Source organism: Vicugna pacos, chromosome 34 (genome assembly GCF_048564905.1).
Source record: "Vicugna pacos chromosome 34, VicPac4, whole genome shotgun sequence".
In the NCBI taxonomy this organism is placed as follows: Eukaryota; Metazoa; Chordata; class Mammalia; order Artiodactyla; family Camelidae; genus Vicugna; species Vicugna pacos.
The window spans coordinates 17,390,507-17,417,415 of record NC_133020.1 but is presented as its reverse complement, the minus strand read 5'-3'; the positions used below and the strand labels follow the sequence as shown (position 1 = coordinate 17,417,415).

The following is a 26,909-nucleotide window of genomic DNA, read 5'->3' as shown; positions in this document are numbered from 1 at the left end:
TCCCTCCACGATGAGTGTGAGGCTGGTGTCTGGAGCCCGAGAGATGGGCAGGGACTTGGCAAGTTTGTGCCTGACCTCGGCTTTTCCTGAGGAAGGAACCTGGAGCAGGATCTGGGGCTGTCAGTCAGGTAAGACTTGAGCCTCTCCCGGAGGTCAGTTTTGGCTTCTAGCCCACTTCTGGCAGACTTGGGAACCGTCCCAGAACCCGATGGGCAGGCACAGCAGGAGAGTGGGTCTTGCTGCGAGGGGCGGGTGGTGGTGGAGCTCTCCCAGGCTCGCCCAGGGATGAGTTCTAACAGTATCCTGAGCTCCTAGGGCTAAGTCAGGGATCCTAAAAGATACGAGGTGGAAGAGGTGGGGAAAGAAGGGGACAGCCAGCTGGCCCGGAGTCCCAGTGAGGGAAATTCCATGGTGCTGGCCCCCACAGCTCCCTGCGACAGCTCCTCTGAGCTGGGGCCCAACACTGGCCGGCGCTCCAGACTCTTTGTCCTACAGAGCGGTTAGGAAGGAAGCAGGGAAACTGCGAAGGGGACTGTCAGCAGCCTGATGAGGTGCTGAGTTCAAGGTCTGGAGCAGAAGGCGAGGGAGGAGTTTGGTTGGCTCTTCTGGAGAATTTTACACTCTCTGGCTCGGGACTCAGGTGCTTCCCCCTCCCTCTGGAGTCACTGATGACACCATCCCTCACCCCCCAACCCCAGCCCTTGGATGGCGGGTGTGCCCAGATGTTTCCCCATGGAGGGGGTGTGAGCCTAAATCCTCGTGCTCCCCCATCTCCGCCCCCACACACTTTTCTCTGTCTCTCAAACCTACCAACTTCCCGGCTTCAGAATTGACCAGGTTGGTTCACCATGATTTTTTTTTTCTTTTTTGGGGGGGGATTAGGTTTATTTATTTTTAATTTTTTTGAATTGGAGGCACTGGGGATTGAACCCAGGACCTGGTGCATGCTAACCAAGCACTCTACCACTGAGCTACACCCTCCTCCCACCATAATTTAAGGTGGGAAATTTGGGGAGAGGAAGGCAGGGAGGGTAGGCAGTGGGAAAAATCCCCCCTGGTGGTGAACTGTCCCGACAGGTGTTTGTGTGCATGGGCTGTATGCCACAAATATCTCCCTCCCTCTCCAGTCCCCTTCCTGCGGCCTTGCTGACCACCCCATGGCTTCCTCAGAGACCTGGGGCTGGGAGCTGAAATGCAGCATCTCTCCGGGGATCGGGCTGCGGGTTTTACTTCTAGCTTCCCTGGAGGCACACAGCAGGGACTTGCTGATGGGCTGGGCTGTGAAAAAAGGTTAATGCAGAGTTGGTGGCGGTGGTGGTGATGATGGGGTGACGTGGATACTGTCCCTCCTCGCCTCCCTCAGGTCTCCACTGACGTCTCCTCTCCCCACCCCCGGGGTTCTAGCTTCTCGAGTCTCCCCGTTTCCCTCTGATTTCCCGCCCCCTCTACGGTTTTCCAGCTTCCTCCCCAACGCCCGCAGTTCCCTTGCTCCCCCAAACTGCAGTCGGGGGGGGGAAGCCCTAACACCTCCTCCCGCCCCTGCTCCCTAGTCCCATTGGTTCCCACCCCCCCTGCAGCACCTGGCCCCCCCCGTCACCCGATTGGCCAGCGGCCCCATCAATCCTCTCCTGGCTGTGCTGACGTCATCCTGCAGCAGCGGGGATGGGGTGGGAATGAGAGAGGGAGTGAGGACGCCGGGCTCCCGGGCGAAGGAGAAGAAGCCACTGCAAGGCCCCCACCTCGGCCACCCAGGCTGGGGTCTGCCCGGGTCTGCTCTATGGACTAGCGTGCGCGGCAGACTCCTTGCGGTCTCCGCCCTGCGCCCGCGCTCTCCCCTCCCCTCCGCGGAGCGCCCCTGCATCACCCCCCAAGGTGGACGAAGCCGGCTCGAGGCTCCCGGGGGAGAGCGATCGGGCCCTGCCCCGCCCCGCCGGACCATGACCCGCCTGCTGTTGCCCCTCTTGCTGACTTCCCTGCTCCCCTCGAGCTCCTGTAACAAAGGTGAGTGAGGTGGGGGTTGGGGGCGCTGAAAGCAAGGTATCTGGCCGGGTGATGTGCGGGTCAGGGTGGGCAGGAGCCACTGAGGCTCTCTGGCACATGACAGGTGGTTTTTCAGACCATCCGCCTTCCCATCGTTTTCTCAGACCTGCCGCCTTCTCTTCTCCCTCGCATCCCCTTTGCCACATCCTCCTCTCTGGTCCATCACTACCCATGTGCTTCTCTTGCTCCGGTTTGGTCCCTAATCTCATCCTGGGGTCTCTCTCCCCTCCTCCTCCAATTTCTCCCTGCTGGAGATACCTCAGGTGTCAGAGGGACTTGCCCCTGAGGGGCGAGACACATCTCTGGGGGGCTCTCCGTTTTCACTGGGCCATGCCAGCCCTAAGGGTGTGTGGCAGATCCATCTGGTCCATCTCCATCCCAGCCTGGGGAGAAACTGTTCCCTGCAGCTCAGCAATTCGGAGCACGTATGTTTTGGCGTGTTCCTCTGCATCTCTACCCTGGTGCCTGCACACAGCTGGGCTGTGGGTTACCAGAGCTGCCCTCTCTGGCAGACAGCGGATAAATTCAGCTGGGTGAGGCCATCAGCAGGACCCAGAGCAGGGCGGGGAAGAGGGCTCAGATAGGTGGAGAGGGGCAGCAGAGGGCAGAAATGGGTGTGTGGAGGTGCTAAATGAGGGGTGAGAGGAAAGGCAAGAAGGAGAAGGGAGTCGAGGTGTGGGAGGGGGTAAGAGGGGATGGATGCAGATCAAGGTGGAGGCAAAAAAGGAGAGGGGAATGAAGGGGAAGTCAGGAAGAACAGGTGGGGAGGGGAAGTCCAAGGGGAAGAGATGGAGCCCACGAGTGATTGAAAGGAGATGGACACTAGGGAAGAGTTGGTGGCCGAGAGGAGGGAGCAGGGAGACGGGGAGGGGGCAGGGTGGGGGGTGAGCTGTGCACAGCCCCCCATCCTCTCTGACCTCAGCCACTCTCAGCCTTCCTGTGCTGCCTTCTGAGCACCATCTTGTGGCTGTCTCCTTTGCCGCTAGAGAAGGGAGTTGCGGGGGTCCTCAGCAAGGAAGGGGCGGGCATTCAGGTACCAGAAGGCTTTTGGAGGGCTAGTTGGAAGAAAGACTGGAAACCAGGGTTTCTTGCTCATCATGACGTCTGGGGGTTAGTTTCCTTTGGGTGACTCAGTTTCCCTCTGATGGTATGTCTTCCTCCACCCATGTCCCTAATGGGCTGTCATGAATGTACTTTGGGAGCTTGGAGGTTGGCCTGATTCGATGGAGCGGGTAGAGGAGGTTGGGGCTGGGATGATGTAGAAGGGGCGGGAGGCCTCTGCACCTTCCCTGTAGCCCCACATCAAGCTAGTGAGAGATTGGTCCTCAGGGGGAGACATGATTGAGTTGAGTCTGGTAGGAGACGAGAGATCCGGAGGCTGAGTCCCACATCTCTCCTGGATTGGAGGGTGGCTGAAGGGAAGAGGGGAGGCAAGAATGAGGACTCAGCCATCAGTCTGTATAAAAAGTGGGGTTCAGGGAGCATGAGGTTTGATGGCCCTGTGGGGGACATAGAAATGTGCTGGTTACAAGTGTGTTCCCTTGGGTGTGAGGGTGAGAAGCAGGGAGGGGATCTGTCGTGTTTCTAGGCCAGTTCGATAATCCCTGAGGATGTCAGCTGTGCTGGGTCCAGTCATTTGGCATTGATCCCTCTGTCCCATCTCTGTCCCCCTCCCTCTGTCCTATATATTTTTCCCTGTCTCTCTTTTCTCTTCTTCCCTCTACTCTGGGAGAATGGCCTTAGGATGGGGCTTGGCTGGGAGAGGACAGGATCAGGACTGAAGTGAGGTGGTGATGGTGGAGAGGATGAACACTCAGGAGGGTCTAAGGAAACTTCTAGGCTTCTTCTTTTCCTAATCTCAACTCTGCCCTTTATCTATCCTTTCCTTTCCCCAGGGCTTTCTGGTGGCCCACCACTGCTCCCTAAATGCCCAGTGTCCACTTGAAGTCCCTAAAGAAAAGTCTCTTCTGACCATGTTTCCCAGGGGAGATGGCAGTCTCCCTCCACCCACCCCCAGGGCAGGCTGTTGCCATGGAAACTCTATCCTGCCCTAGGAGAAGACTGTGACCTCCCACAGACCTTCTGACTCCTTTCAGAGCTGATTTCTTGTCCTCAGCCCGTCCTCCTGCAATGCTTCTGCAGGGGATGGGAAGGGTGGTGACACTGGAGTGTGGTTGTCTGGGGTTTGTGGTGGTGGAGGGCCAGCTCACAGGTGCTCCCTCTTCTCCCTGGGGGGTCAGCCAACAAGCACAAGCCATGGATCGAGGCAGAATACCAGGGCATCGTCATGGAGAACGACAACACGGTCCTGCTGAACCCACCCCTCTTTGCCTTGGACAAGGATGCCCCACTGCGCTATGCAGGTAACTGGGGTGGGGGCAGGGCAAGGCCGGTGGGATGGAGAGAAGTGGGTGGGAGGCCAGGGGCAAGCGAGGAGAGGGGAGGTCCTGGGAAGGAGAGCCATGAGGACATGGGGAGGAGGATTTGGGAAAGTGGAAGAAGTGGGCTCCGTGAGGGAATGGGCAATGGTGAAGAATGGTAGTTAAGGAAAGGGAGCCAGAGAGAAGGATGTGGGCAGGCAGGGGTTAACGCATCAAAATTTTGCCAGATCTCAGACCTGGTGGCTCTGAGAGGTGGCACCTCAGGGAAACTGGGGTCTGAGCTGTATGTTTGAAAATGAACGCCTTCCGCGTGTGAGAGAAGGGCCAGGGGTTTGGGAGGAGAGGTGAACTGGGGGTCCCAGATGGTCTGGTGGTGGTGGTGGTGTTCGGGGGCAGGGGTCGAGTCTGGGAAGGAGATTCTGGAGGTGATGCAGGGACCTCAGCCTTCCTTCCCGCTCGGCCAGGTGAGATCTGTGGCTTCCGGCTCCATGGGTCGGGGGTGCCCTTTGAGGCTGTGATCCTGGACAAGGCGACAGGAGAAGGGCTGATCCGGGCCAAGGAGCCAGTGGACTGCGAGGCCCAGAAGGAGCACACGTTCACCATCCAGGCCTACGACTGTGGCGAGGGTCCCGATGGGGCCAACACCAAGAAGTCCCACAAGTGAGGAAGCCGTGGTCCCCGTCCTCCACTGCAGGCCTGCTCTCGCGCAGGCCCTCCCCATCCTCTGTGCACAGTCACTGGCTGTCTGCCCCGCCCCCCTCTGCCCATGGGGTTTAGAGACACAGCCTTGTCCCCCAGGAGCCTTCAGCCAGAGTGACAGAAGCATATGGTAGAACTCAGTTGGATCTAACGTTGGCTTTGCTGCCTATGACTTTGGGCTACTTCTCAGCCTTTCTGGGTCTGCTTTTCCTTGTTTGTAAAATGGGGATAATAAAGAATTCTGTAGGTTGCTGTGAAGATTAAAGGAGACGGTTTATGTAAAAAGCAGGCACTGCAGTGCCTGCCATACGGAAAGGGGCTCTGTACCCGGGGGTTAGGATGCTGAGGAGAATGAGGGAGAGGCTGAGCTCATCAGTACACACCCAGATTCCTTTCACCTGCCCTGTCATCTGCTGGCACTGTGCACCTCACTCACACACAGCACACACACGCACACGCACTGGTCTAGGGGAGGGTGGGCTGGGCCTGGGACCCCTACATCTGTTCCCAGCTAGCTATTTCAGAATGGGGAAAAGATCTGCGGTCAGGATCCCTGGCCACTAGAGGTGCTAGAGATAAATCGCTCCTTGTGACTTGGTTTCCCATTGGGAGCTAGGGCCCTTCCCTCTGGGCCCTGGGCACCCGGATCTGGGCTGGGGACGGGGCTCAGCACGAAGGGCTTAGCTCCAGCTCTGCTCCCCCTGTGGGGCCCTGAGCGAGGAGGGGCCACAGCTGTCTTGTTCATCGCACACGTCAGACGATTTGTGTCTTATACAAATGCTTCTTCCCTTAATGTAGTTGGTTTTAATTTGGCTTTTACTCTGCACTTCCTTGATTATCCCGTTGGATCTGATCACTGTGAAGGAACAACCTGCTGGACGCACACTCCGCTGTCTTGCCCCTGTCTTGCCATCCCAGCCTACAGCATTCTGTACAGAAGTCATCCAGATCAGTGTCCCCTGGGGTCGTTCTTTACCTCTCCCTGGCAGTGCCTGGTGCCCTGGGGTGCGGGGGGCGGTTAAATGAGTGTTCCCACGGCCCCAGGCTCAGGACCCACTGGCTCCCGCCTGCTCTGTCTCCCTGTCTGGATTCCTACTTGTTGCTGACCCTCCCTCGTCCTCCTTCTGCTCTGGTGCCTGCAGGGCCACCGTGCATGTGCGGGTCAACGATGTGAACGAGTTTGCCCCAGTGTTTGTGGAGCGACTGTACCGCGCGGCCGTGACCGAGGGGAAACTCTACGACCGCATCCTACGGGTGGAGGCCGTCGACGGTGACTGCTCCCCTCAGTACAGCCAGATTTGCTACTACGAAATCCTCACGCCCAATACCCCCTTCCTCATCGACAACGACGGTGAGCCCAGCCCAGCTGCTCAGCCCCATGCACCACCATCCCTCAGGATGCCCCGGGGCTGCGCTCTCCACTTCACCTGCCCTCACATCCCACTTCCACTCCCTCCTTCTTCTCCCTCCTTCCCAGATATGGAGCCTATCCCCCCAGTTTCCTTCTTTCTAGCTTCTCACTGCCTAATTCACCTGCTGCCCAGCTAGCTCACGAGTCCTTCCCTGGCCTCCCTGGACTGCCTCTAGCGCTCCTGGCCCTCTCTGTCCCCCACCCCAGGGAACATTGAGAACACGGAGAAGCTGCAGTACAGCGGCGAGAGGCTCTACAAGTTCACGGTGACGGCTTATGACTGTGGGAAGAAGCGGGCGGCAGATGATGCCGAGGTGGAGATCCAGGTGAAGCCCACCTGTAAACCCAGCTGGCAAGGTGAGCAGCTCAGCTCTGGGACCCGTCTCATGACCCACCATTCACCCTGGTCTCCCTTTTCGACCCTTCTGACAATCAAGGGGGCCAGGCTAGGAGTCGGCGGAGGGATATTTGGGGCAGGCCACAAGCTATCCACCATGGCTGGCCATTTTCGTAGGAGCCAGAGACCGTCAGTGGGCGTGGCCAGAGCAGAAGGGATAGGAGGGGCTGCCTCACCCATCTGCCTCTCCACCACCCTCTCCGTCGCACCCCTGCAGGCTGGAACAAAAGGATTGAATATGCACCAGGCACCGGAAGCTTGGCTTTGTTCCCTGGAATCCGCCTGGAGACCTGTGATGAACCTCTCTGGAACATTCAGGCCACCATAGAGCTGCAGACCAGCCATGTGGCCAAGGGCTGTGACCGCGACAACTACTCAGAGCGGGCACTGCGGAAACTCTGCGGTGGGTGTGCCTCCCGGTCTGTCCCTTCCCATTCAGACTCTGCCTGACCCTCGTCTGCCTCTTTCTTGAGAATCTGTCTTACGTCTTCCTTTGCCCATCTATAGATGCATGTATACGCCCGCAGGGGTGTGGCACGTGGTTATGTCTTGAGGTCCAAAGGGCATGTAAATATGTGGCTGGCAGAGGTGTATGACGGTGGCATAGGAAGGTCGCCAGATACATTGTGGAGCAGTGGCAGGGAGAGATGAGGAGCTGGAGGAGGTGAGGTTACCAGGGAGCTACTCCTAGAGGAGAGGCTCCCTCCTTCCCTGTCTCTGAAAGGCCAGAAGAGGTGATGAAACGAGCTGGAGGAAATCTTTTCTCATCAGTCATTCTTTCCCTGCCTGCATCCTGTTCCCCATCATCTGTGTCTCGGCTCTGACCCCTGTGCCTTCCGGGGCTCCCGCAGGTGCTGCCCCTGGGGAGGTGGATCTGCTGCCCATGCCCGGCCCCAATGCCAACTGGACGGCGGGGCTGTCAGTGCACTACAGCCAGGACAGCAGCCTCATCTACTGGTTCAACGGCACCCAGGCTGTGCAGGTGCCACTCGGTGGCACAGCTGGGCTGGGCTCTGGGCCCCAGGACAGCCTCAGTGACCATTTTACCCTGTCCTTCTGGATGAAGCATGGCGTAACTCCCAACAAGGGCAAGAAGGAAGAGGAAACCATTGTGTGTAACACCGTCCAGAATGGTGAGCCTTCCTCAGGGCACCGGTCTGAGAGTGGGGAGACCGGCTTCTCGTCCTGCCTCGGTCCCTGTCTGGTCTGTGACCGAGGATGGGCCACCTCCTCTCTGTTCATCTGTAAGATAGTGGTGCCAGGTTTCAGATTCTCGCGATTTACTCCAATACGCAAGTTGCGTTCCCATGGCTCTCAGAGGGCCCTGGAACTGCTCACTCCTGTCCTCCTTTGCAGCTGCCCGATTGCCCTGCATCCCACCATGTAGTAAGGCTGCCCCCCAAATCTGCTCCCGTCATGACCCTCCCATTGCAGCGGAAGAGCCTGAGTAACAGTGTGCCCCCTCCTTACTCTTCCACCCCCACCCCCATCCCCTCCTCCTCCTGTAAGGCCCCTCCTCCCTCTACTGCAGTGGCACATCCCTCTGGGTGGGGGGGGGGGCTCAGCCCTGACCTGCTCTTTCATTTCTGCCACCTCTCGGGGCCCATTTCTCTTGACCTGAAAAAGATTGTTAGCCAAGTTTGTATTGTTTGTATTAAACAAAGGACCAGTGAAGATCCGGGTGGCAGCAGGCTGGCCAGTGTCCCCCCTCAGCCAATTAGAGTGGCCAAGAAGCCCTAGACTGGACTGTGTGTGTGTGTGAGAGGTGGGGGGCACAGGGAGGGAGCGGGAGTGATGCTAGAGAACGAGGGAGAGGTAGCACCCGAGAGGATATGGAGAAGCCAGCATCCCTTCCCTCCTGGTGCTTTGAACCTGCTCTTGCCTCAGGCCCTGTGTTTGACCCCCGTCCCCACCCTCTCCCCTCAGAGGACGGCTTCTCTCACTACTCACTGACCGTCCACGGCTGCAGAATTGCCTTCCTCTACTGGCCTCTGCTCGAGAGCGCCCGCCCGGTCAAGTTTCTCTGGAAGCTGGAACAGGTGAGGCGGGGCCAGGCTCCTGGGAAGCGGGGCGGATGGATGTAACTTACCTTGGGGGAGCAGGTCCTAGGGCCGAGGTGGGCGTTTTCTGGGTTGCCCTGTGTTCCCTCTTTCAATCTCTGCTTTCAGTTCCTGGCCATTCATATCCCTCACTCTCAAGCCGTCAGCACATTGAAATCGAGGAAATAAGTAATCTGAGGTGCATAGACTGGGTCTGAGTCCTGCCAGGGGAACTTACTAGCTGGGAAATCTCAGTTAATGTGTTTTTTTTTTGTTTAACCTGTGAAATGTGGATAATAAGAATTCTATGTCCCAGGGTGGTTGTAGGATTAAACGATGTAATAGACCTTTATAGACTGAAAAGCCATCTATGTATGTCAGTTCTTACAGGTAGCCATGATTATGAGGGCTAAATAAAAACAGGAAAGAAAGAGAGAGAGAAAAGAAAAATCTCTTGAGCCAACAGCTGCAGCCTCTTCTTTATTCATTCTCCAAGCTGACCACAAGGACCTCGGGGACTAGTTTGAGTTTCCATCTCCTTCTGTTTTGCTTGCACCCCCCGCCCCCGCCTCCAGCCCCGGCGGAGTGGCTGAGTAAGCCGATGGCTGACAAGGGGCAGGAAGTGGAAGAGAGAGAGAGAAATGAAAATCCACAAACTGGGTAACTGAGGGCTGTCTACAGAAGCTTCTGCTTTCTGTGGCACTCTGATTTTTAATTTAGTTTTGTTTTATTGAAGTGTAGTTGATGTGCAATGTTAGTTTCAGGTGTACAGCAAAGCAATTCAGTTATAGATATGTATTACATACATACACATGTATCTTCAGGTTCTTTTCCATCATAGCTCGTTACAAGAAATTGAATATAGTTCCCTGTGCTCTACAGTGGTTCCTTGTTGTTGATCTACTGTATGTATGGTAGTGTGTATTTGTTAACCTCAAACACCCAATTTGTCCCCCTCCCTGACCTTGTGGTCCTCTTTTAAAGAGATATTCTGCCATCTGCTTCTTCTTGATCTTTCCCCCGCGTTGCTAACATTGGTGACGTTACCATTTTGATTTTTCTTTCATTTACCCTTACTTGTTCAACCAATATTTGTTCAGTACCAATGCCCTGCCATTCTGCTAGGTTCTGGGGATACAGTGGTGTCTGAGACAGAACAAAATCTCTACCTCCATTGAGCTTACATTATAGTTGGGGAGATAGATTTTTAAAAAGTAAGTAGACATATAAAAATGGTAAGTTGGGGGAGGGTATAGCTCAGCAGTAGAGCGTGTGCTTAGCAGGCACGAGGTCCTGCCTTCAGTCTGCAGTACCTCCATTAAAAAATGATAAATTGTGATAAATGCTTTGAAAGAACAAGTAAAGGACTGAGGGGCAGACTAGAGGAGGCAGGGAGAGGGGAACTTGCCTTAGACTGGATGTTTGGGGAGGGCGTGATGGCTGTAAAATATGAGCTTATCCTAAGCGATGAGAAACAGCCGTGAGGAGAGAGAGTTCCAGGCAGAGGGAAGAGCAGGTGCAGAGGCCCTGAGGCAGGAAAGGGCTTAGCATGTACCAGGCTTGGAAAGAGGGCCAGGGAGTTCGGGCACAATGAACAAAGGCGAAGACCGGATTTGAGGTTGGAGAGATGGGCAGTGATCAGGTGTACGATGGACTTTGTCAGCCGGGGGTTGTTTGAATTTTGTCCTCTGAGAGATGGGAAGCCCTTTGAAGTGCTTACAGAAGGTACATGACCTGATCAGATTTACATTTTAAGAAGATCCCTTTGGCAAACATGGGAGGAGGCGAGACCTCAGAGTGGAAGTGCTCGGACCAGACTGTTGCAACACGTACATGCAGGAAAGATGGAGGACTTGAATGATGCGTGGCAACGGAGATGGAGAAAACCTCACAGAAACCCACAGCTCTTAGTTCTGTTTGCACCCAGGTTGGATAGCACCTGTTGATGGACAGTGTGACACTCTCCTTAGGGATGTTTATAGTTTTAAAGACTTACCTGAAGATGGAAGCACGAGGGACTCACAGCCTCCCAGGAAGTGCGGTAGAGCCTTGGGTTAGTTCCTTGGGGATGGAGTGACTGAGGGGTTCCTGCCCTTCCCTACCCCCAGGTCTGTGACGATGAATGGCATCACTACGCCTTGAACCTCGAGTTCCCCACAGTCACACTCTATGCTGATGGCATCTCCTTTGACCCTGCCCTCATCCACGACAATGGTCTCATCCACCCGCCCCGAAGGGAGCCTGCGCTCATGATTGGGGCCTGCTGGACTGGTAAGTGCCCTCCAGCTTCTCCGTGGGGACACTGATGGTTGGCACCTCCAGTGGTTGATGGAGGAGCAAGGGCAGCTCGACCTCCTGTGTGCAGCTCTCTGCAGCTGGGCAGGGAGACCCCAGCCCCTTGTGTCTCCCACCTATTCGACTGCTCATCGCCTCTGACGTGGAGGAATTTCCTGCTCAGCCATCACCAGAATCTCTCTTTCTGTAACCTCAGCCATTTCCCTCTTTGTTGCTTCCCAGTGGTAATAACTTCCACAGCCCATTCCCCTACCGGAGGGCAACAACCCTTACGAGAGTCCTCATTCTTCCCACTTTTAAGCTATTTTTTTCATTTTTTTTCCCTCTGGGAACTTGCATGTATGTGTATGTAGTGTGTGTGTGTGTGTGTGTGGTGTATGTGTGTATGTGGTGTGTATGTGTATGTAGTGTGTGTATGTATATGGTGTGTGCGTGGGGTGCGGTGTGTATGTATGTGGTGTATGTGTACGTGTGGTGTGTCTGGTGTGTGTGTGTGTGGGGTCTTACCAGAGCCCTTGTATTTTGTCAGAAGCCTATCCAGGGTTTGCCTGTAACAGAGGCCAGAGAGGCTGAGACCTGACAACTCAGCGAAGAGGTCCAAGTCCTACGTGGGCAGGGGCAGAGCCAGGGAGACCTCCCCTTCCTCTCTGTCCATCTGTCCCCTCATGCCTGAGCTCACTGGCACTTTTTTCTCCCAGAGGAGAAGAACAAAGAGAAGGAAAAGGGAGGAGACAACACTACGGACGCCACACCAGGTACCCGAGTGTCAGACGTGGAGGCGGGAGAGGTCACATGTCGGCTTTCTGCTCCTCGCTCCCCGTCCGCGCCGTCGGGTCGGGCCTGGCTGTTAGCGCCTGGCCCGCCCACCAGGGGGCAGAGCCTCCCAGAAGCACCGCCAGGCAGGCTCTCCCTGGGAAACGCGCGGCCGGATGGAGCTGGCGGGGCGCCCGGGGTCCTTTCCTACCTAAGAGTGAAGTAAAGGGGCTGTCGGGCCGGCTTTCCGGGTCGCAGAGCGCAGGAGGCGGCGGCAGGCCCGCGGCAGGGAGATCTGGGCATCCGTGAAGCTCACACGCATTCTTCCCAGGGCTCCCTGCATGCACCGTGTAGACCCCTCCCTGGTCTCCTCCTTTCCCACCTTGGGTCACCTCTACCTCCTTTGGTTCTGCTGTCCTTCTTCCCTTTTTCCCTCTGCCGAAGCCTTATCGTTCCGTTATTTCTGTTTTTCACCTCCCCTCCCCTCGGCCGGTTTTATTCTGCCTTCTGTTCTCTCGCTCTGCTTGCTCCCTCTCCCCTTGGCTTCGCTTCCCTCTCCATCTTTCCTTCTTTGCATTTCCACCTTTCCGCTCCCTTAGGCCTTCAGCTCTCTCTCTCTCTCTCTCAGCCCCCTTTCCTTGTGCCATCTCTCCTCCCTTGTCGCCTCCTCTCACCACCCGTCCGCCCCTGTGTTCCTGCCCTAGGAGACCCCTTGCCGATCCACCACTACTTCCACGGCTACCTGGCTGGTTTCAGCGTGCGCTCAGGCCGCCTGGAGAGCCGTGAGGTCATCGAGTGCCTCTATGCATGTCGGGAGGGGCTGGACTATAGGGATTTCGAGAGCCTGGGCAAAGGCATGAAGGTATTGCCCCTTCCTCTAGCCCCCTCCCTCCGGGCATGCCCCCGGCCCCAGCCCTTCCCCTCCCCCCCAGCCCCACCTCTGCTCCCTTCCCCTCCGCCTCCCGGTCTTGCCTCCCGGTCCAGCTCTCAGCCTTGTCTGTGTCTGGGGCCCAGGTCCACGTGAACCCCTCGCAGTCCCTGCTCACCCTGGAGGGGGATGATGTGGAGACCTTCAACCATGCCCTGCAGCATGTGGCTTACATGAACACTCTGCGCTTTGCCACGCCGGGCGTCAGGCCCCTGCGCCTCACCACTGCCGTCAAGTGAGTGTTGGGTGGGCGGGCGAATCACAGAACAGAGCCAGATAGTGTCAGAACTCCTCGGCCTTGGATACCACCTACGGCTAGGCACACCTCCCTCATTTTAAGGGTGGAAAACTGACCTGCCCAACTGACACAGCCTTACTGATGGAAGAGCCTGGACTAGACCCTGATTTTCCCACAACCAACTCATTACTCTTTCCGCTAAAGCACACGTCCAGTGTTTGGGAGTTTTAATCTCCCAGCCTCTATGCTGATATGTAAAGTGGGACAGAAGAGGGTACTGGATTGGGAGCCAGGAGACCTGACACTAATTCTGACTCAGTACTAATTGCCTGGATGACCTTGGGCAAATAGCTGTAGTTGCTTGAGTCATCAAGTTCTCGCAAGGTCCAACAGGATGACCTGAGTCTGTGGGTTGGCAGCCTGAGGCCCTCTGTGTCACATCTGGCCTGCTGCCTGTTTTTGTAAGTAAAGTTTTATTAGAACACAGCCTGCCTGCTCATTTGCATATTGTTTATGGAAATGAGCTGCTTTCGCCCAATGATGGCAGGGCTGAGTAGCTGGGACAGACGCTGTATGGCCCCCTAAATCAAAAATATTTACTGTCTGGCCATTCATTGAAAACATATGCTAACTTTGAATTCTAAGCGAACAATTTTGAATTCTTCAAAAGAAAAATCGTGTATTACTTCAAGGTTTAAGTATATTAGGTGTTTAAAAATACAAATTGATTGAGAGGTAGTGAAAGCATCATAGTTACTAGCTTTTTAGCACTGAGCAAATGCCGTAAAGCAGGGGTAACAATAGAATCTAACCCATGGAATTGTTGTGAGAATAAATGATGTCATCCAGATCAAACGCCCGGTGGAGTGTCCCTTCTGCAAACTTCGGCTCCTATTATGTGAAGGCGTTTTTGACCTCTTATCATGTTTATGGGGCAGTTTTTAGGAGAAGCTGGCATCTAGTAGGTGGATCACACAGTGTAGGGGTCAGGTTTCCTGAGTCCAGGTTCCCTTCTCCCCTCATCTGCCTCAGTTTCTCCAAAAGCTGTCTGAAGAGAGGCTCTCCGACTTGCCCCTGTCCTGGCAGGGGTGGGTTTGGAGCATAGAGGGCTCTGAGCCCTGGGCAGTGACTGGGCTGGATCATCAGGCCTGGCGATTGGAGCTGAGGAGGGCAGGGGCAGGGCCTTTGGGAACTGGGCTGCTGGTCCGTGGCGTGGTTGCAGTGTGAAGCTGAAGGCCATGGGCAGATGAGGTCATAGGGGTGGAGATCAGCGCTGAGGATGTGCCCCACCATGTTCTAGTCAGAACTCTGGCTATTTTGGGTGGGGGGAGGGTGTAGCGCATGCTTAGCATGCACAAGGTCCTGGGTTCAATCCCCAGTACCTCCATTAAAAAAAAAAATAAACAAATAAACCTAATTACTTCCCCCCAAAAAAGAATTAAAAAAAAAAAAGAACTCTAGCTTTTAAAGGGCTTTCATTTGGCTCAGGAACCAAGGAATTGCCTCAACCCTCAGGAGCCATCTCAGAAGGAGGGCTCTGCCTTCTGGCTCAGAGTGGGGCGCTGCAAGCGGCACCCCACATGGGGGGAGGTGACACCCTCTTTGTTGCCTGGCTCATCTGAAGTCCTCCTACCTCTTTCCTGCCCAGGGAGGAGGCTTATCCAAGGGCTAGCAGCCTGACGTGGGTCCTTCAGTAGAGGGAAGGGGCCATTTTCCTTTATGAGATTAAGAGAGAGGGAGGTCTCCTTCCTCCATTTCAGGGCTGCCATGTGGTTCGCGTTACGCTAACACTTCCTTGAGGTCGCAGGAGAACATATAGCAGGATGTGTGTGTGTGTGTGTGTGTGAGAGAGAAACAGGGAGAGACAGATACCAGCAGCACCTCCCTTCCTCTGACGGATCTCCATTTTGTTTTTGTTTTGGTGGGGGAGGGGGAAGGTAGCTAGGCTTATTTACTTCTTATTATTTTTCTGACGGAGGTGCTGGGGATCGAACCCAGGACCTCATGCAGGCTAAGCAGGCGCTCTACTGCTGAGCTAGACCCTCCTGCCTCTGAAGCATTTCCTCGCCCTGGTCCGTGTGGCTTCCCCCAGCTTCCACTGTTCTTCCCGCGTTCAGTGTTCCAATGTTCAGTTTTTGGACTTCTGTCCATTTAAAGCCGGATTTATACAATTATTTAGTCAATGCAGGTTTCCCCTAAGTGTTGTTTTGTTTTTTAAACCTCTTTTTTGAACTCTTAGGTTCTTAGAAAGCCCATGTACTCATGCCATCGGCCCCTGGACAGGTGGCTGCCACGTCTTTTTCTCTAGCTTTGTTCTCTTTCCCCAGCTCTACCTGCTGAATTTCTACCTGCCTGCTATAACCTCTATCTAGGAGTTCTGCCAGCACCTCAGATAAACGAGCTAAAGCTGAAATAATGAGCCCTGATGCCCGAACTTGTCCTCTCCCTGAATTCTCTGCTTCCATAATGGTGACTTTGTCCTTGCAATCACCCAGACTTACAGCCTCTGAGTCATCTTTGATTCCGCCCTGTCTTTTTTTTTTTTAATATTAAAAAATTTTTTTAAATGGAGGTACTGGGGATTGAACCCAGGACCTCATGCATGCTAAGCTCATGCTCTACCGCTGGGCTATACCCTCCCCCCGGATTCCTCCCTGTCTTCACCCTCCACGCCCCACCACTGGCCAGGTCACCTAGATCCCGCTCTGTGCCTGTATCTGGAATCTGTCCCCTCTTTTGCTATTTCTGCTGTTATGACTCCAGCAGGCCCTTACTGCCTGTCCCCTGGCCTGTTGCTAGTAGCCTTCTAACTAGCCGACTATCTCTAGTGTTCTAACTTCAGCTTGGCCTCCACCCTGAGGCTAGGTTAGTGATCCTAAACCAGAATTTTCATCCTCACACTTCCCTGCTGAAGAAGACATCAGCGGTTCCTTCTTGCCCACCGCACAGCAGTTGCACTCAAAGCCCTCCATCCTCTGGCCCGGCCTTTCCTCCTCTCGCCTTAGCAGACTCCTCACCCTCCACTCTGGGCTCAGCCTTCTACCCTCCTTCAATCACCAGCTCACTTGCTACTTTTCTTGATCGTTCCTAACCTCTCTTGCCAAAAGCCCCACTCCCATCCTAGCCGGAAATAACCTCTCCTTCTCTGGACTCTCATGGGCTTGTTTGTTCCACTCCTGTGATGCTGACCATATTGGCCCTTGTTTTAACATTTGTGTTCCAGCTCTGCTCTCTTGACCAGGTCATTAGTGCCTTCGGGGCTGGGCCAGCCCCCGGCCCCCTCTGGGTCTCCCTTGGATTGCCTGCCACAGGGGGGAGGTCTGTTGGAGCCTGTGCTGGGATTACATCCCAAGAGGCTTTGAGCTGGGCTTTTCTGAATGACCGTGGGTGTGGTGCCCTCAGGAGCTCTGAGCTCTTGGTACCTGCTGAGTTTACTCCTTCGCCTTTCGGATCTGGGCCTTCTTGGTAACGCGGGTAAGAGTACTTTCAGCACAGTCATTTCGGTTAACACAGACGTGTGGACCACAGACCCCGCTCCCGGATCACCGCCTCCCCTGTGAGGACTGCTTGTTCGAGGCGGCACTTCTTCATAAACAGATTTGACTCGTGCAAACCCAGGCCCCACGTGGTGGCTGTGCTTTAGTGGGAAGATCGTGGGTTGGAATGGGAAGAATGGGTTTCAACCCAGACCAGGACGCATGTTTCTTGTGTGACCAAGATGCTTGACCCAAGAGCTTTGGTTTCTTATCCATATCCCAACAGCAGTGAAAGAAAGTTCAATAAAATAATATGGGCAAAATGCTGCATGAACCAGCACGGGCTGTGAGAATGTTCGGCTGGAGGCAACTCCGGGAGCGTGTTCCTCGGCGGCTGTGCTGATGGTCACGCCGGGCTGGCTGCGTTCTCTGGGGAGGGTGTGTCTGACACCAAGGTCAGTGAGGCTTCATGGGACAGTGGATGTAGGTCCAAGGGGGTCAGATCAGGTCACCTACTGAAGTGCGTTTCCCTGATATTGAAGGGAGCAAATGGAAGACACATCAAGGAAGAGGACACCCTTTGATAAGCTCCCCCTGAGCCCCACTCTGGTTGAATACTTTTTTGGCGTGTATCTACCAGATGCTGTACTGAACATGCTTTTTTTTTTTAAACCTCTTGTGTGAAGAACTGTGTATGTCTGTACATTTCTGTAAGTTCAGTTTGTAAAATAACAGTTTGATAGACATTCCGTAAGCTTAGGGTGGGGCATTGGTGATGTCATCACCCCTGTAGGTCAGGGCTGCCTGACCTTCTGTCCCCGAGTCTTCCCTGCAGCAGCATCTTCCCGGGAAATGGTGTCTCCCCCTCCAGCTTTGCTCTTGGGGGGTGTGGTCTTGCAGAGACACTATCCCCCTTTCCTCCCTTCTCTCACTGATGTGGGGTGCTCTCTGTAGAGGTGGAGGTCCAGAGTGGTGGACAGAATCTAGGTTAAGGGCAGGGTGATGGAGTCACAGGCTGCCTCTCTCCTTGCTTCTCCTAGGTGCTTCAGTGAAGAATCCTGTGTCTCCATCCCTGAAGTGGAGGGCTACGTGGTGGTGCTTCAGCCCGACGCCCCCCAGATCCTGCTGAGTGGCACTGCTCATTTTGCCCGCCCAGCGGTGGACTTTGAGGGACCTGAAGGCGTCCCTTTGTTCCCTGATCTTCAAATCACTTGCTCCATCTCTCACCAGGTGGAGGCCAAAAAGGATGAGAGTTGGCAGGGCACAGGTAAGGATGACCCCAGGGAGTGATGCCACTCAGAGGAGAGGTCCGCGTCTGGAATCAGAATGAAGGAGAAAATCTGAGACTGGCTGTCATCCTGCATTCACTTGACTAGAACCACTGACGCCTAGGAAGGAGAGCTAGTGGGAGGCCGTGGGTGGAAGGAAGGGGTTGGCTCATGATGTTCTTGGAAATGATGCTGACAGCTCTCAGGGGATGACCCTGGAAGGGGAGAGAGTGGCCCTTGAGCTCTGACCTAGATCCCAACTCCCTCCCACCAGTGACGGACACACGTATGTCAGATGAGATCGTGCACAACCTGGACGGCTGTGAGATTTCTCTGGTGGGCGATGACCTGGACCCCGAGCGGGAGAGCCTACTCTTGGACATGGCGTCCTTGCAGCAGCGAGGCCTGGAGCTCACCAACACGTCCGCCTACCTCACCATTGCCGGTCAGTGGGCCCCGAGAGCCTGTCCTCTTTCCTTGTCTGAGCCCCTCCCTGTGGTCAAGGACCTGGGAAGCCCGAAGGGATGCGTCCAAGCGCCACCTTGCGCCCTCCCAGCCTGGAAGAGCCTCTGGCTTCCAGATGGCCCTTAGAGGCGGTGGCTGGGGTTTAGGTTCCCAGTGGTTCTTTCCCCAGCTTCTCTCTCCAGACTGGCTCATCTCCCCTCCAGGCTCCACTCTTGCTTTGCTCAGTCTCTGACTAGCTTTCCAGTCCTCTAGCCATATGGGACTCATGACCTTCTCTGTCTTCCGTCTCGCTCATCTCATGGACACAACCTAGCTTTAAGTCAAGTGCTCATCTCTTAGTGAATGGTTGTAATGACCTGGTAGCTTCCCAAGGAAGCCTGCTCTTCTCCGAAGGACCCTCCACTGGGGAGAATAGGAGAAGGTGGAATGACCAGTGCCCTCCTGTTTCCATTTCCTTCCAGACAGACCCTCATCGAGGACTTCTGTGTTTTCCCCTCTCTGTTTCTGCCCTGCTGTCCCTACCTCTGTCTTGCAGGTTGTCCCTGTCTCCTCTCCATCCCTCCCAAGAAGGCAGAGCTCTGAGGTGGGGTGGGGGCAGAGCTGGAATCAGAGCCTGGGTTGCTTTATCTCAGTCAGGCAGAGCTGTGGGAGTGTGGGGGGGCAATAGAGGGGAGCACCTCTCCTTCTGAGAACTCAGGTCACACCCCTGTTGTGTGGTGTCAGCTGGTGGGAGGCTGGGAGACAGGGTCCTGCCCTGGGCCCCTTCGCTGGCTTCTGCTCTGAGCTGCCTCCTGCTCCCTAGGAGTGGAGAGCATCACTGTGTATGAAGAGATCCTGAGGCAGGCTCATTATCGGCTGCGACACGGAGCTGCCCTCTATGCCAGGAAATTCCGGCTCTCCTGCTCAGAAATGAATGGGCGTTACTCCAGCAATGAATTCATCGTGGAGGTACCCAGAGGGTCTCCTTCCTCCCAGAGCTACCCCTGTGGCGAGGAGCAGGGCTGAGTGGACTGAACCCTCTGTGGGTGGGGATGGAAGTCATAGTGCCTGGTGGGGGGGGGAGGTGGGGGGGAGGGGGCTCCCGGCTCAGGCGGTGGGTGGAGAAAGAGGGGAGGCTGTGGGGCAGGGGTGAAGAGATGGGCCCTAGAAGGGTGGAGTAGGACTGGGGAGAGGCGCCCACTGAGCCTGCCCTCTCCCCAGGTCAGCGTCCTGCACAGCATGAACCAGGTCGCCCACCCCAGCCACATGCTCAGCTCCCAGCAGTTCCTGCACCGCGGTCACCAGCCCCCGCCTGAGATGGCTGGACATAGCCTGGCCAGCTCCCACCGAAACTCCAGTACGTAAGGCTGTGAGGGGCCAGCAGGGCGGGCGGGTGGAGGAAGTGGGCTGGGATCCTCCCCACCACCACTGGGAGGGAGGAGGGGGTGGAGCGGTGGGTTCTGTTCTTTGTGGAGCCTGACTCCGTTGAGGGCTGTGATCCAATCCCTGTATCCCCTGAATCAGTGACTTTTCCTGATGGAGAATGTGAGCCTTGTGTGATCACAGGGGCATTCGTGCCCTGGACCATAGTCAGTGTGGGTTTAGCCACCCTTCCCCAACAATATCAACTTAGCCCAGGACCTAGGATCCTCGATGGTAAAGCTATCAAGTATGTATTAAGCACCTACTGTGTGCTAACACTGTCCTAAAGTACTATTAGGAATACAAAAGAATTGCAGGATAGAGACACTGCCTGTCCTCAAGGAGGAAGTTGTTACTATATATGTAATTATGTGCTATCTATAAACTCATAGGACTTTCTTTTATTTAATTTTTTTGGGGGGGCTAATTAGGTTATTTATTTACTAAGGGAGGTTCTGGGGACTGAACCCAGGACCTCATGTGTGCTAAGCATGTGCTTTACCGCTGGGCTATACCCTCCCCCCATAAGACTATTTCTAAAACAAAAGATGCAAAGATGCAAAGTGCTACATCCAGATGGAGTGCGGCCCTTCAGAGCAGTCTCGTTCCCTGGCCGTGGTGGTTTACTGGTGATACAATTTTTAATTCACAATTTCAGAGCTGCTTAATTATAGAAAGACTAGAAGCCATCAGTATAAGGAAGAACAGTCAGCCATAATTCCACTACGACTGGCTGCCATTCATATGATATATTTATTATGTACCGGGTTTTGTCTATGCCTGTCTTAGTTTTTTTTTTTCTTTTAACAAAGTTGGGATCAAACTGTTTTGTCACCTGGTATTTACACCGAATATCATGAAATGAGTCTTCTCTCACATTGTTAACACTGGTGAAATGATTCTGAGGTTGCTGAAAAGGATTTTTGGAATCTCTTTTTGGAATTGCTTTCGAAGTCAATTTATGAGATGCATTTATTTTTGTGACCTTCGAGACACACCTTGCTTTTGGCCCAGTTCAGGATTACCCAACTTCAGCAGCCACTTTTGTCAGAGTTGTCTCTTGACAGCATTTTGTTTTTAAACATAAAACCCAATGTCAAAGGACAGAGATTTGTCGCAAAAAAAAAGTCTAAAGGTGTATTGTGGGCTCTGAAGGCAATTCCCTAAGGAGTTCTAAAAGTATTTTCTTGGAAGTTCATAGTCACTGAACTCTGCCCTGAAACAACAGCGCTCACATCAACCATGTAACAATAAGAGTAGTGATTACATCGGTGTGCCAGGAGCCACGTGCGTGGGCCTCACGCCAGCTCACCAGTGACTCATTACAAACAACAAATGAAACAGATACTAGAATTACCCCCTCTAAAGGCAAGGTCATGGAGGCCCAGAGAGGTTAAGGACCTTATCCAAGATCACACAGCTAGAAAGTGGTGGAGCCAGGATTCAGATCCATGCACAGGCTTCCAGAGCCCACGCGCTGACCGGCACTCTCCGTGCCCTCTCTGTTTGTGTTTGATGCTTAAAGAGAAAAAGTTCATTATTTTACAGTTGCACCTAATTTGGGGGAGCTCCTGAGGGCTCCCCAGGACATCTTTGACTGAGGCTAGCTCCCTGGTGCCCCCAGGATTCGGTTTGGTTTCCTCTCCAAGGGCTGCGGCCAGCACGGCCCTGTCTCTTGTATTTCCTTTTCCCAGGGACTGGCTCCCCTCTCCCTTGCTCTCTCTCAAAACAACTGCAGAGGCCTTTCTAAGTGTTTTCCTGTGATTCCTGCAGCAAAGCAGGTGGCAGCAGGGGTGAAGAGGGAGCCTAAGGCATTACCAAGTTGCAAAGGTTCACGGATGCTTCACACCATCTTTAGAGATGTGTGAGCAAACGGAGCCTGTTTTTGTTAAATAGCCCAGCTTTTCTCCCCCCGTCGTGGTTCCCTCGCTCCTTCTCCAGTTCCTTCCTTGGGAGTCATCCTACTCAGCCTTGTCTGGGTTGGATTTTGGGTCCTGCCACTCAGAGTAGGGTCAAGGTGGGTCCAGGTTGGCCTTGCTGCTGGGCCTGAGGGAACTCTCAGTCCTTATTTTCTCTGGTGTGAGGGCCCAGAGGAGGGAGTCCACATTCTAACTGCCCCAGAGCTTCCTCTCCTGAGCTCCCAGCTGCCCTGCGCTGGCTGGCCTGGCCGGCCGAGGGTCTCACCCTCATTTCCTGGAGCTGCCTAGGGGGTGCTCCGGGTTTGTAAGCCCTGCCCTTGGCTTCACCGCCCTCCTGGCCTCTCCATCCACTGTCCTGAGCTGCCATCCAGGCCAACCCAGCTTGCTCTGAGATTCCCATGGAGGGCCGCTGCCTGCTTTTGCTTTTCCCCTGATTTTGGCCCAAGTAAGGGAGAGTTCATAGTTCCCCCTGAGGGCCCTGGTGACTGACATCTCCCGAGCTTACCAGGAGATCACCGCATAAAACCCCTTCCACCTGCCTTTTCAGACTCTTCAAGATGATCCCTCCATACCCGTCCCAACACCCAAGAGTGGAGTCACAGGGCTATGGCTTTGCAGTTTCAAATCACTCTGCCCATGCAGAAGAGTAAGCAGATAGAACCCCCTCTGATGAGAAGGGGTTCGTTTCTCCGAAGCCCCTAAGTGCACCAGAAAAGGGAGATCAGTGTGAGCTGGGACAGCCAGCCAGGGCTTGACGGTCTTGCAGTGCATTCAGAGCTTAAGCTTGGACCTCGAGGGGTCGAAGGGAGTTTGGATGGACTTGCAAGACAATGACAGTTTGAGAGTTAGGGGTGGGTGGTTGGCAGGGTCGGGGGCTGTGGTTTCTGTTTAGGGAGAATGAGGCTGAGAAGGGCGAGATGATGGAGACTTTATTTATCCGGTCATCCCAAACTCGGATGCACATCCGAATTGCCTGGGGAGAAGTAAAAACGCTTGGTGCCTAGGCTACACCCTACGCCAGTTAAATCAGAACGTCTCGGGGTGGGGAGCCAGGCATCAGTGGGTTGTAAAAGTCCTCTGGTGATTTCAATGTGCAACAAAGTTTGAAATCAGTTCCCTACTTTGTCACCTACAAGCATCTGAGACTTTGTGGCAAGACCTACAGTGCAATAAGGTAAAAACAGAAAGTGAATTAGGAAGCAGGGAGGAAAGGATGATGATGTAAGAGGAAGACAAAGCGTGGCAACAAGTCAGCTGATAACATAGGTGCTGAGATACTGTGCGTTGTTAGAGTGGCCAGAATTTGGACTCTGAGCTTCCTTGTAGCTGAAGCAGAAGGAAACCTGAGACATTAGGAAGGTCGTATGATGGGGCCAACCACTGCTTCAAGGGAAGCCCTGGGACCCAGAGCAGAAAGAGGTTTCTCCCGAGGCTCTTCAGAAGGGGACACCACGTAGGGCTGTGGATAAGGCTTCAGCAGTGTTGCACAACCACACGAAAGCAGGAGTTTCACACCTGCCATTGGCTAAAATGAAAACACCCCTTCGTGTTGGCCTTGGAGGTCATTCAAAGCCAGAATCAACTGCTTGGATCTAATGCAGTAAAAAGGGTTGATTGAATTTCCTAAACTCTTTTTTATTTAAAAAACTTTTTATCGATTAATCAATTGATCGAAGTACAGTCAATTACATTGTGTCAATTTCTGGTGCACTAAACTCTTGATTTTTGTCTGTAGCTAATTAAGTCCTCCCATTTCCCTGACCTCCTGCTCGTTTTAAACTGATGAGCCATGTTTGGTTTGCCTGCAGATAGAGGGTCTGCATTTTGTCCTTCTTGTGGTCACTTCTTATTCCTGGCCATCAACTTGTCATTTCCTTCACCAAGCCTGGGGCTCAGAGGGACAAAGGCATCCGATTAAGGCACAAAGCAGAAGTTTTGGCTTGTCATAGTGCCCCTAGAATGAGGTCACCTGCTGCGGCCTCCGCTGGGGGTGCGGGCCTCTACTTTTCCTAGAGCCTGGGCTTGGCTTCAGGGGCATTCTGCTGGTGGGGTCACGCCCCGAGACCTCACCCACTGACTTGGAGCCCCGGGAGGGGCTACTTCCTACAGATGAGCAGAAAGGGCAGCCCTGCCTCCCTCTTTACTTGTCCCCCGTCCCCAGGGAACTGAGAAGTGCTGATCTAGTCAGGCCCATTTCTCTCCTTAGCGGGGGCTCACGGAGCTCACCTGCCCTGCTCAGCAGAGTCAGCTCTCGTGGCCCGTGGCCCCAAGTAGGCTATGGGTCAGGTCAGGATAGGGACCGACTTGGCAGGCAGCTGTCAGGGTGGCCTCAGGGAGGTATGAGGCTAGCGTGCCTGCTCAGGCAGGGCCTTCTCCCACACCTGGTTGGCCCTGGAGCGAGTGGCAGCGGGGCGTGTGCTGGCTGCGGGGGAGGAGGGTATGCGGCGGGATACGGGGACCTCCTGTGCTGTGTGCTTCTCTGTGCTCTGCTCTCTCTTGACATGTGAGTCTTTGAGGTTGTGGGTAACTTGTGTGTGTGTGTGTGTGTGTGTGTGCTCTCGCGTGTGACGCATACACTCATCGTCCCTCAGATGGGGTCTAGGCTGGGGTCTAGGCCTCACGGAGCCTCTGTGGTCGGGTGAGCTGCTGTGCCCACACGGCGGGCCTGGGTGTGCACCCATGTTGGGTGCAGTGACCCAGTTGCCTAGGAGGGCCCTGGGCCTGGGGGCGCGGGTGTGGAGTCTTTGCCTCCACCTGCTGTCCCTGGGGCTCCGGGCTCTCCTGCTTTGCCTCCTCCTGCTTCTTCGAGTGCCATACGTGTGTGTGCAAGAGGCAGGCAAGGCCATGCTCACAGCTGTTGGCTCTGTGGCCCCTGCGGCCCGTGTCTGTGGCATTCATGTCCTCCTGCAGGGGGTGGCCTGGACTACCCAGCTGGCGGGGAGCTGGGTGGCGCTGCATGTGTGGCTCTGCTGTGCCTTGCTAGAGACCCTCAGGCGCATCCTTTTGGTCCTGCCATGTGAGCAGGCTTCCAGGTGGCTGGTGCGGGCAGGTGTGTGGGCTGGCCGAGGCCTGGCGAGGGTGTGGGGCATGGCGACCTTGGTCCAGCTGTGTGCCCACACGCTCTTCCTGTGGGTGCACCTGTGCATGCACGTCTGCTTTGCTGCCATCAGCTCGAAGGTCCGAGTGAGGGTGCATGCGCCCTTCAGTATCTCACTGCCCCTCAGAGTCCACACCCCCCGGAGCCTAGGCTTCAGAGTGGGGTTGCAGGCCCAGAGGCGTGACAGGGCCGAGGAGGAGCAGGGTACACCCCAGGTGGAGCAGAGGCCCCAGATGTCCGGGAGGCTCGAGCCCACAAGGAGAAGGGATGTGTCACTGAGAAGGAGTGACTTACGTCCAGGTGGGTAGGGAAGGGGGCTGCTCTCTGCCACTTGGACCTGTCTTCTGCCTTGGGTGCCAGCACCTCCTCCTGGCCACCAGGCCACGCTTAGAGCCAGCTTCTCCCCTGGCGTTGCGGGAGAACATTCTCTCCTCCTGCACCATCAAGCCTGTGCAGCTGCCTCTCTCCTTCCCCACCAGGCTCGGGGCATCTCCCTCCTCAGCTGAGTGGTCCTTGGGAAAGTCACAGACAGGACCCCGGCAGCGTCCAGGCTTTGCCCTCTGTCCACCGAGAACAGGGCTGCACATGGCTGGGAGCTCTTCTCCGCCGCTGGCCCCTGCCTCCTTGCAAACCTCCCTTCCTCGGTCTCTCTGTCCCTTGCACCCTAACAGCAGCTGCCCTGCCACGGGGTTCCCTCCCTGTCTCTGCCCTTCCCCGGGTGGGGCTCTGCTTTCCCTCCAGCTTCTACAGGGCGTCCGCTCTTATGAGCCATCCTGGATCCTTCTTCTTCCTGGGGTCCCTCTGCCCAGGCCCTCCCAGTCCTCCCCAGCCAGTCCCCTCAGGCGCCCCCGGTTCTCCCCACAGTGGTCCCCAGCGCCGCAACTCTCATCATCGTGGTGTGCGTGGGCTTCCTGGTGCTCATGGTCGTCCTGGGCCTCGTGCGTATCCATTCCCTGCACCGCCGCGTCTCAGGGGCCGGCGGGACCCCGGGGGCCTCCAGTGACCACAAGGAACCCGACCTCTTCTGGGATGACTCAGCTCTCACCATTATCGTCAACCCCATGGAGGTGAGTTTGGGGGGTGGGGGCGGCAGTCAGGGCTCAGCTGGAGCGTGCCCCCAGCAGCGAGGACTCCCGCTGAGCCCCCTCCTCTCCCCACCTGCCTCCCCAGTCCTACCAGAACCGGCAGGCCTGTGTGGCGGGCGCTGCGGGTGGCCAGCAGGAGGACGAGGACAGCAGCGACTCGGAGGCGGCCGACTCGCCCAGCAGCGACGAGAGACGCATCATCGAGACTCCCCCTCACCGCTACTAAGACCCCCGTCCCCACCCCCAGCCAGGGAGAGGTCTGCCCTGTTGAGACAGACACCCCCAGGAGAGAGAAGGCCCTTCTGAGACGAGAGAGACCCAGAGGGAGAGAGCTCGCCCCTTAAGCTCAGAACCTGCAGGGACCCCAGTGCGTCCGCCCCCGCCCCCGCCCGCAGCCCACCCTGTGCCTCTGGGCTCTCACTCCCCTGGTGTGGGACACTTTGGCTGCCTTTTCTGTTCCCAGGCAGCCACCCCCTTCGTTTACCCATGTCTGTCTCTCCTGCCACTGGCCTTGTAATTGGGGTGGGGGGGTGTCAGTAGCAGAGGGAGGGGCCGGGGCCGGGCTGAGGGAAACCCTGTATCTGCACCCCCATCTCTGTCCATGGGGCCCTCCCCCCACCCAGCCGGGCCTTCCCTGTTTCCCTTACGACCCCCACTCCTAACCTTTTGATTTCACTCTGGGGATCCCTCCTTCTTCTGGCCCACCTTCCCTCCTCTCTTGTCCCTTTCCCCGTCTTCTTCTGGCCTGAGCTCCCACAGCCCAGGCCTTCCTACAGGACCTGCCTGTGGCTAGGTTGTGGGGATGGGAGTTGGGGGGAGGCCCTGGGTGTATTATATATAATGTATATTTTTTCATGTCGTCGTGAGCGCAGCCCCTGTGTTCTGTGTGCAGCTCACAGCCTCGTGTGTGCGTGTGGCATCATCCCATCCTGGGGTGGGGGTAGGGGGTTGGGTGTGGTGAGGGAGGGGACACACCCTAGGGTTTTCAAATAAAAGAACCAGAAAAAAGCTCAGTGA

At 55.4% G+C, this 26,909-nt stretch overlaps 1 protein-coding gene across 2 annotated transcripts; it reads left to right on the top strand.

Moving 5' to 3' along the window:
• The first annotated feature begins 5 nt into the window (after positions 1-5).
• Positions 6-26,909, top strand: CLSTN3 (calsyntenin 3). Of its 2 annotated transcripts, none has more exons than XM_072954214.1 (19): positions 6-128; positions 1,364-2,001; positions 4,281-4,403; positions 4,886-5,081; positions 6,263-6,471; positions 6,739-6,888; positions 7,146-7,331; positions 7,780-8,061; positions 8,855-8,967; positions 11,076-11,238; positions 11,961-12,017; positions 12,720-12,877; positions 13,030-13,178; positions 17,698-17,924; positions 18,200-18,370; positions 19,193-19,338; positions 19,591-19,726; positions 25,672-25,874; positions 25,978-26,909. In XM_072954214.1, exons 2-19 carry the CDS (start codon positions 1,674-1,676, stop codon positions 26,116-26,118), a joined length of 3,138 nt encoding a protein of 1,045 aa, XP_072810315.1. In that variant the 5' UTR covers positions 6-128; positions 1,364-1,673; the 3' UTR covers positions 26,119-26,909. The 2 variants fall into 2 exon arrangements, with proteins under 2 accessions (XP_072810315.1, XP_006210954.2); XM_006210892.4 differs by having other exon boundaries at positions 9-128; positions 1,578-2,001.

Excerpts from the sequence above, each read along its gene's own strand:
- CLSTN3 (XM_072954214.1), top strand. The coding sequence starts at position 1,674 with ATGAGAGAGGGAGTGAGGACGCCGGGCTCCCGGGCGAAGGAGAAGAAG. Across the intron at positions 12,878-13,029 it reads GCCTGGGCAAAGGCATGAAG|GTCCACGTGAACCCCTCGCA; the intron begins GTATTGCCCCTT and ends TCTGGGGCCCAG. Across the intron at positions 17,925-18,199 it reads TGAGAGTTGGCAGGGCACAG|TGACGGACACACGTATGTCA; the intron begins GTAAGGATGACC and ends CCCTCCCACCAG.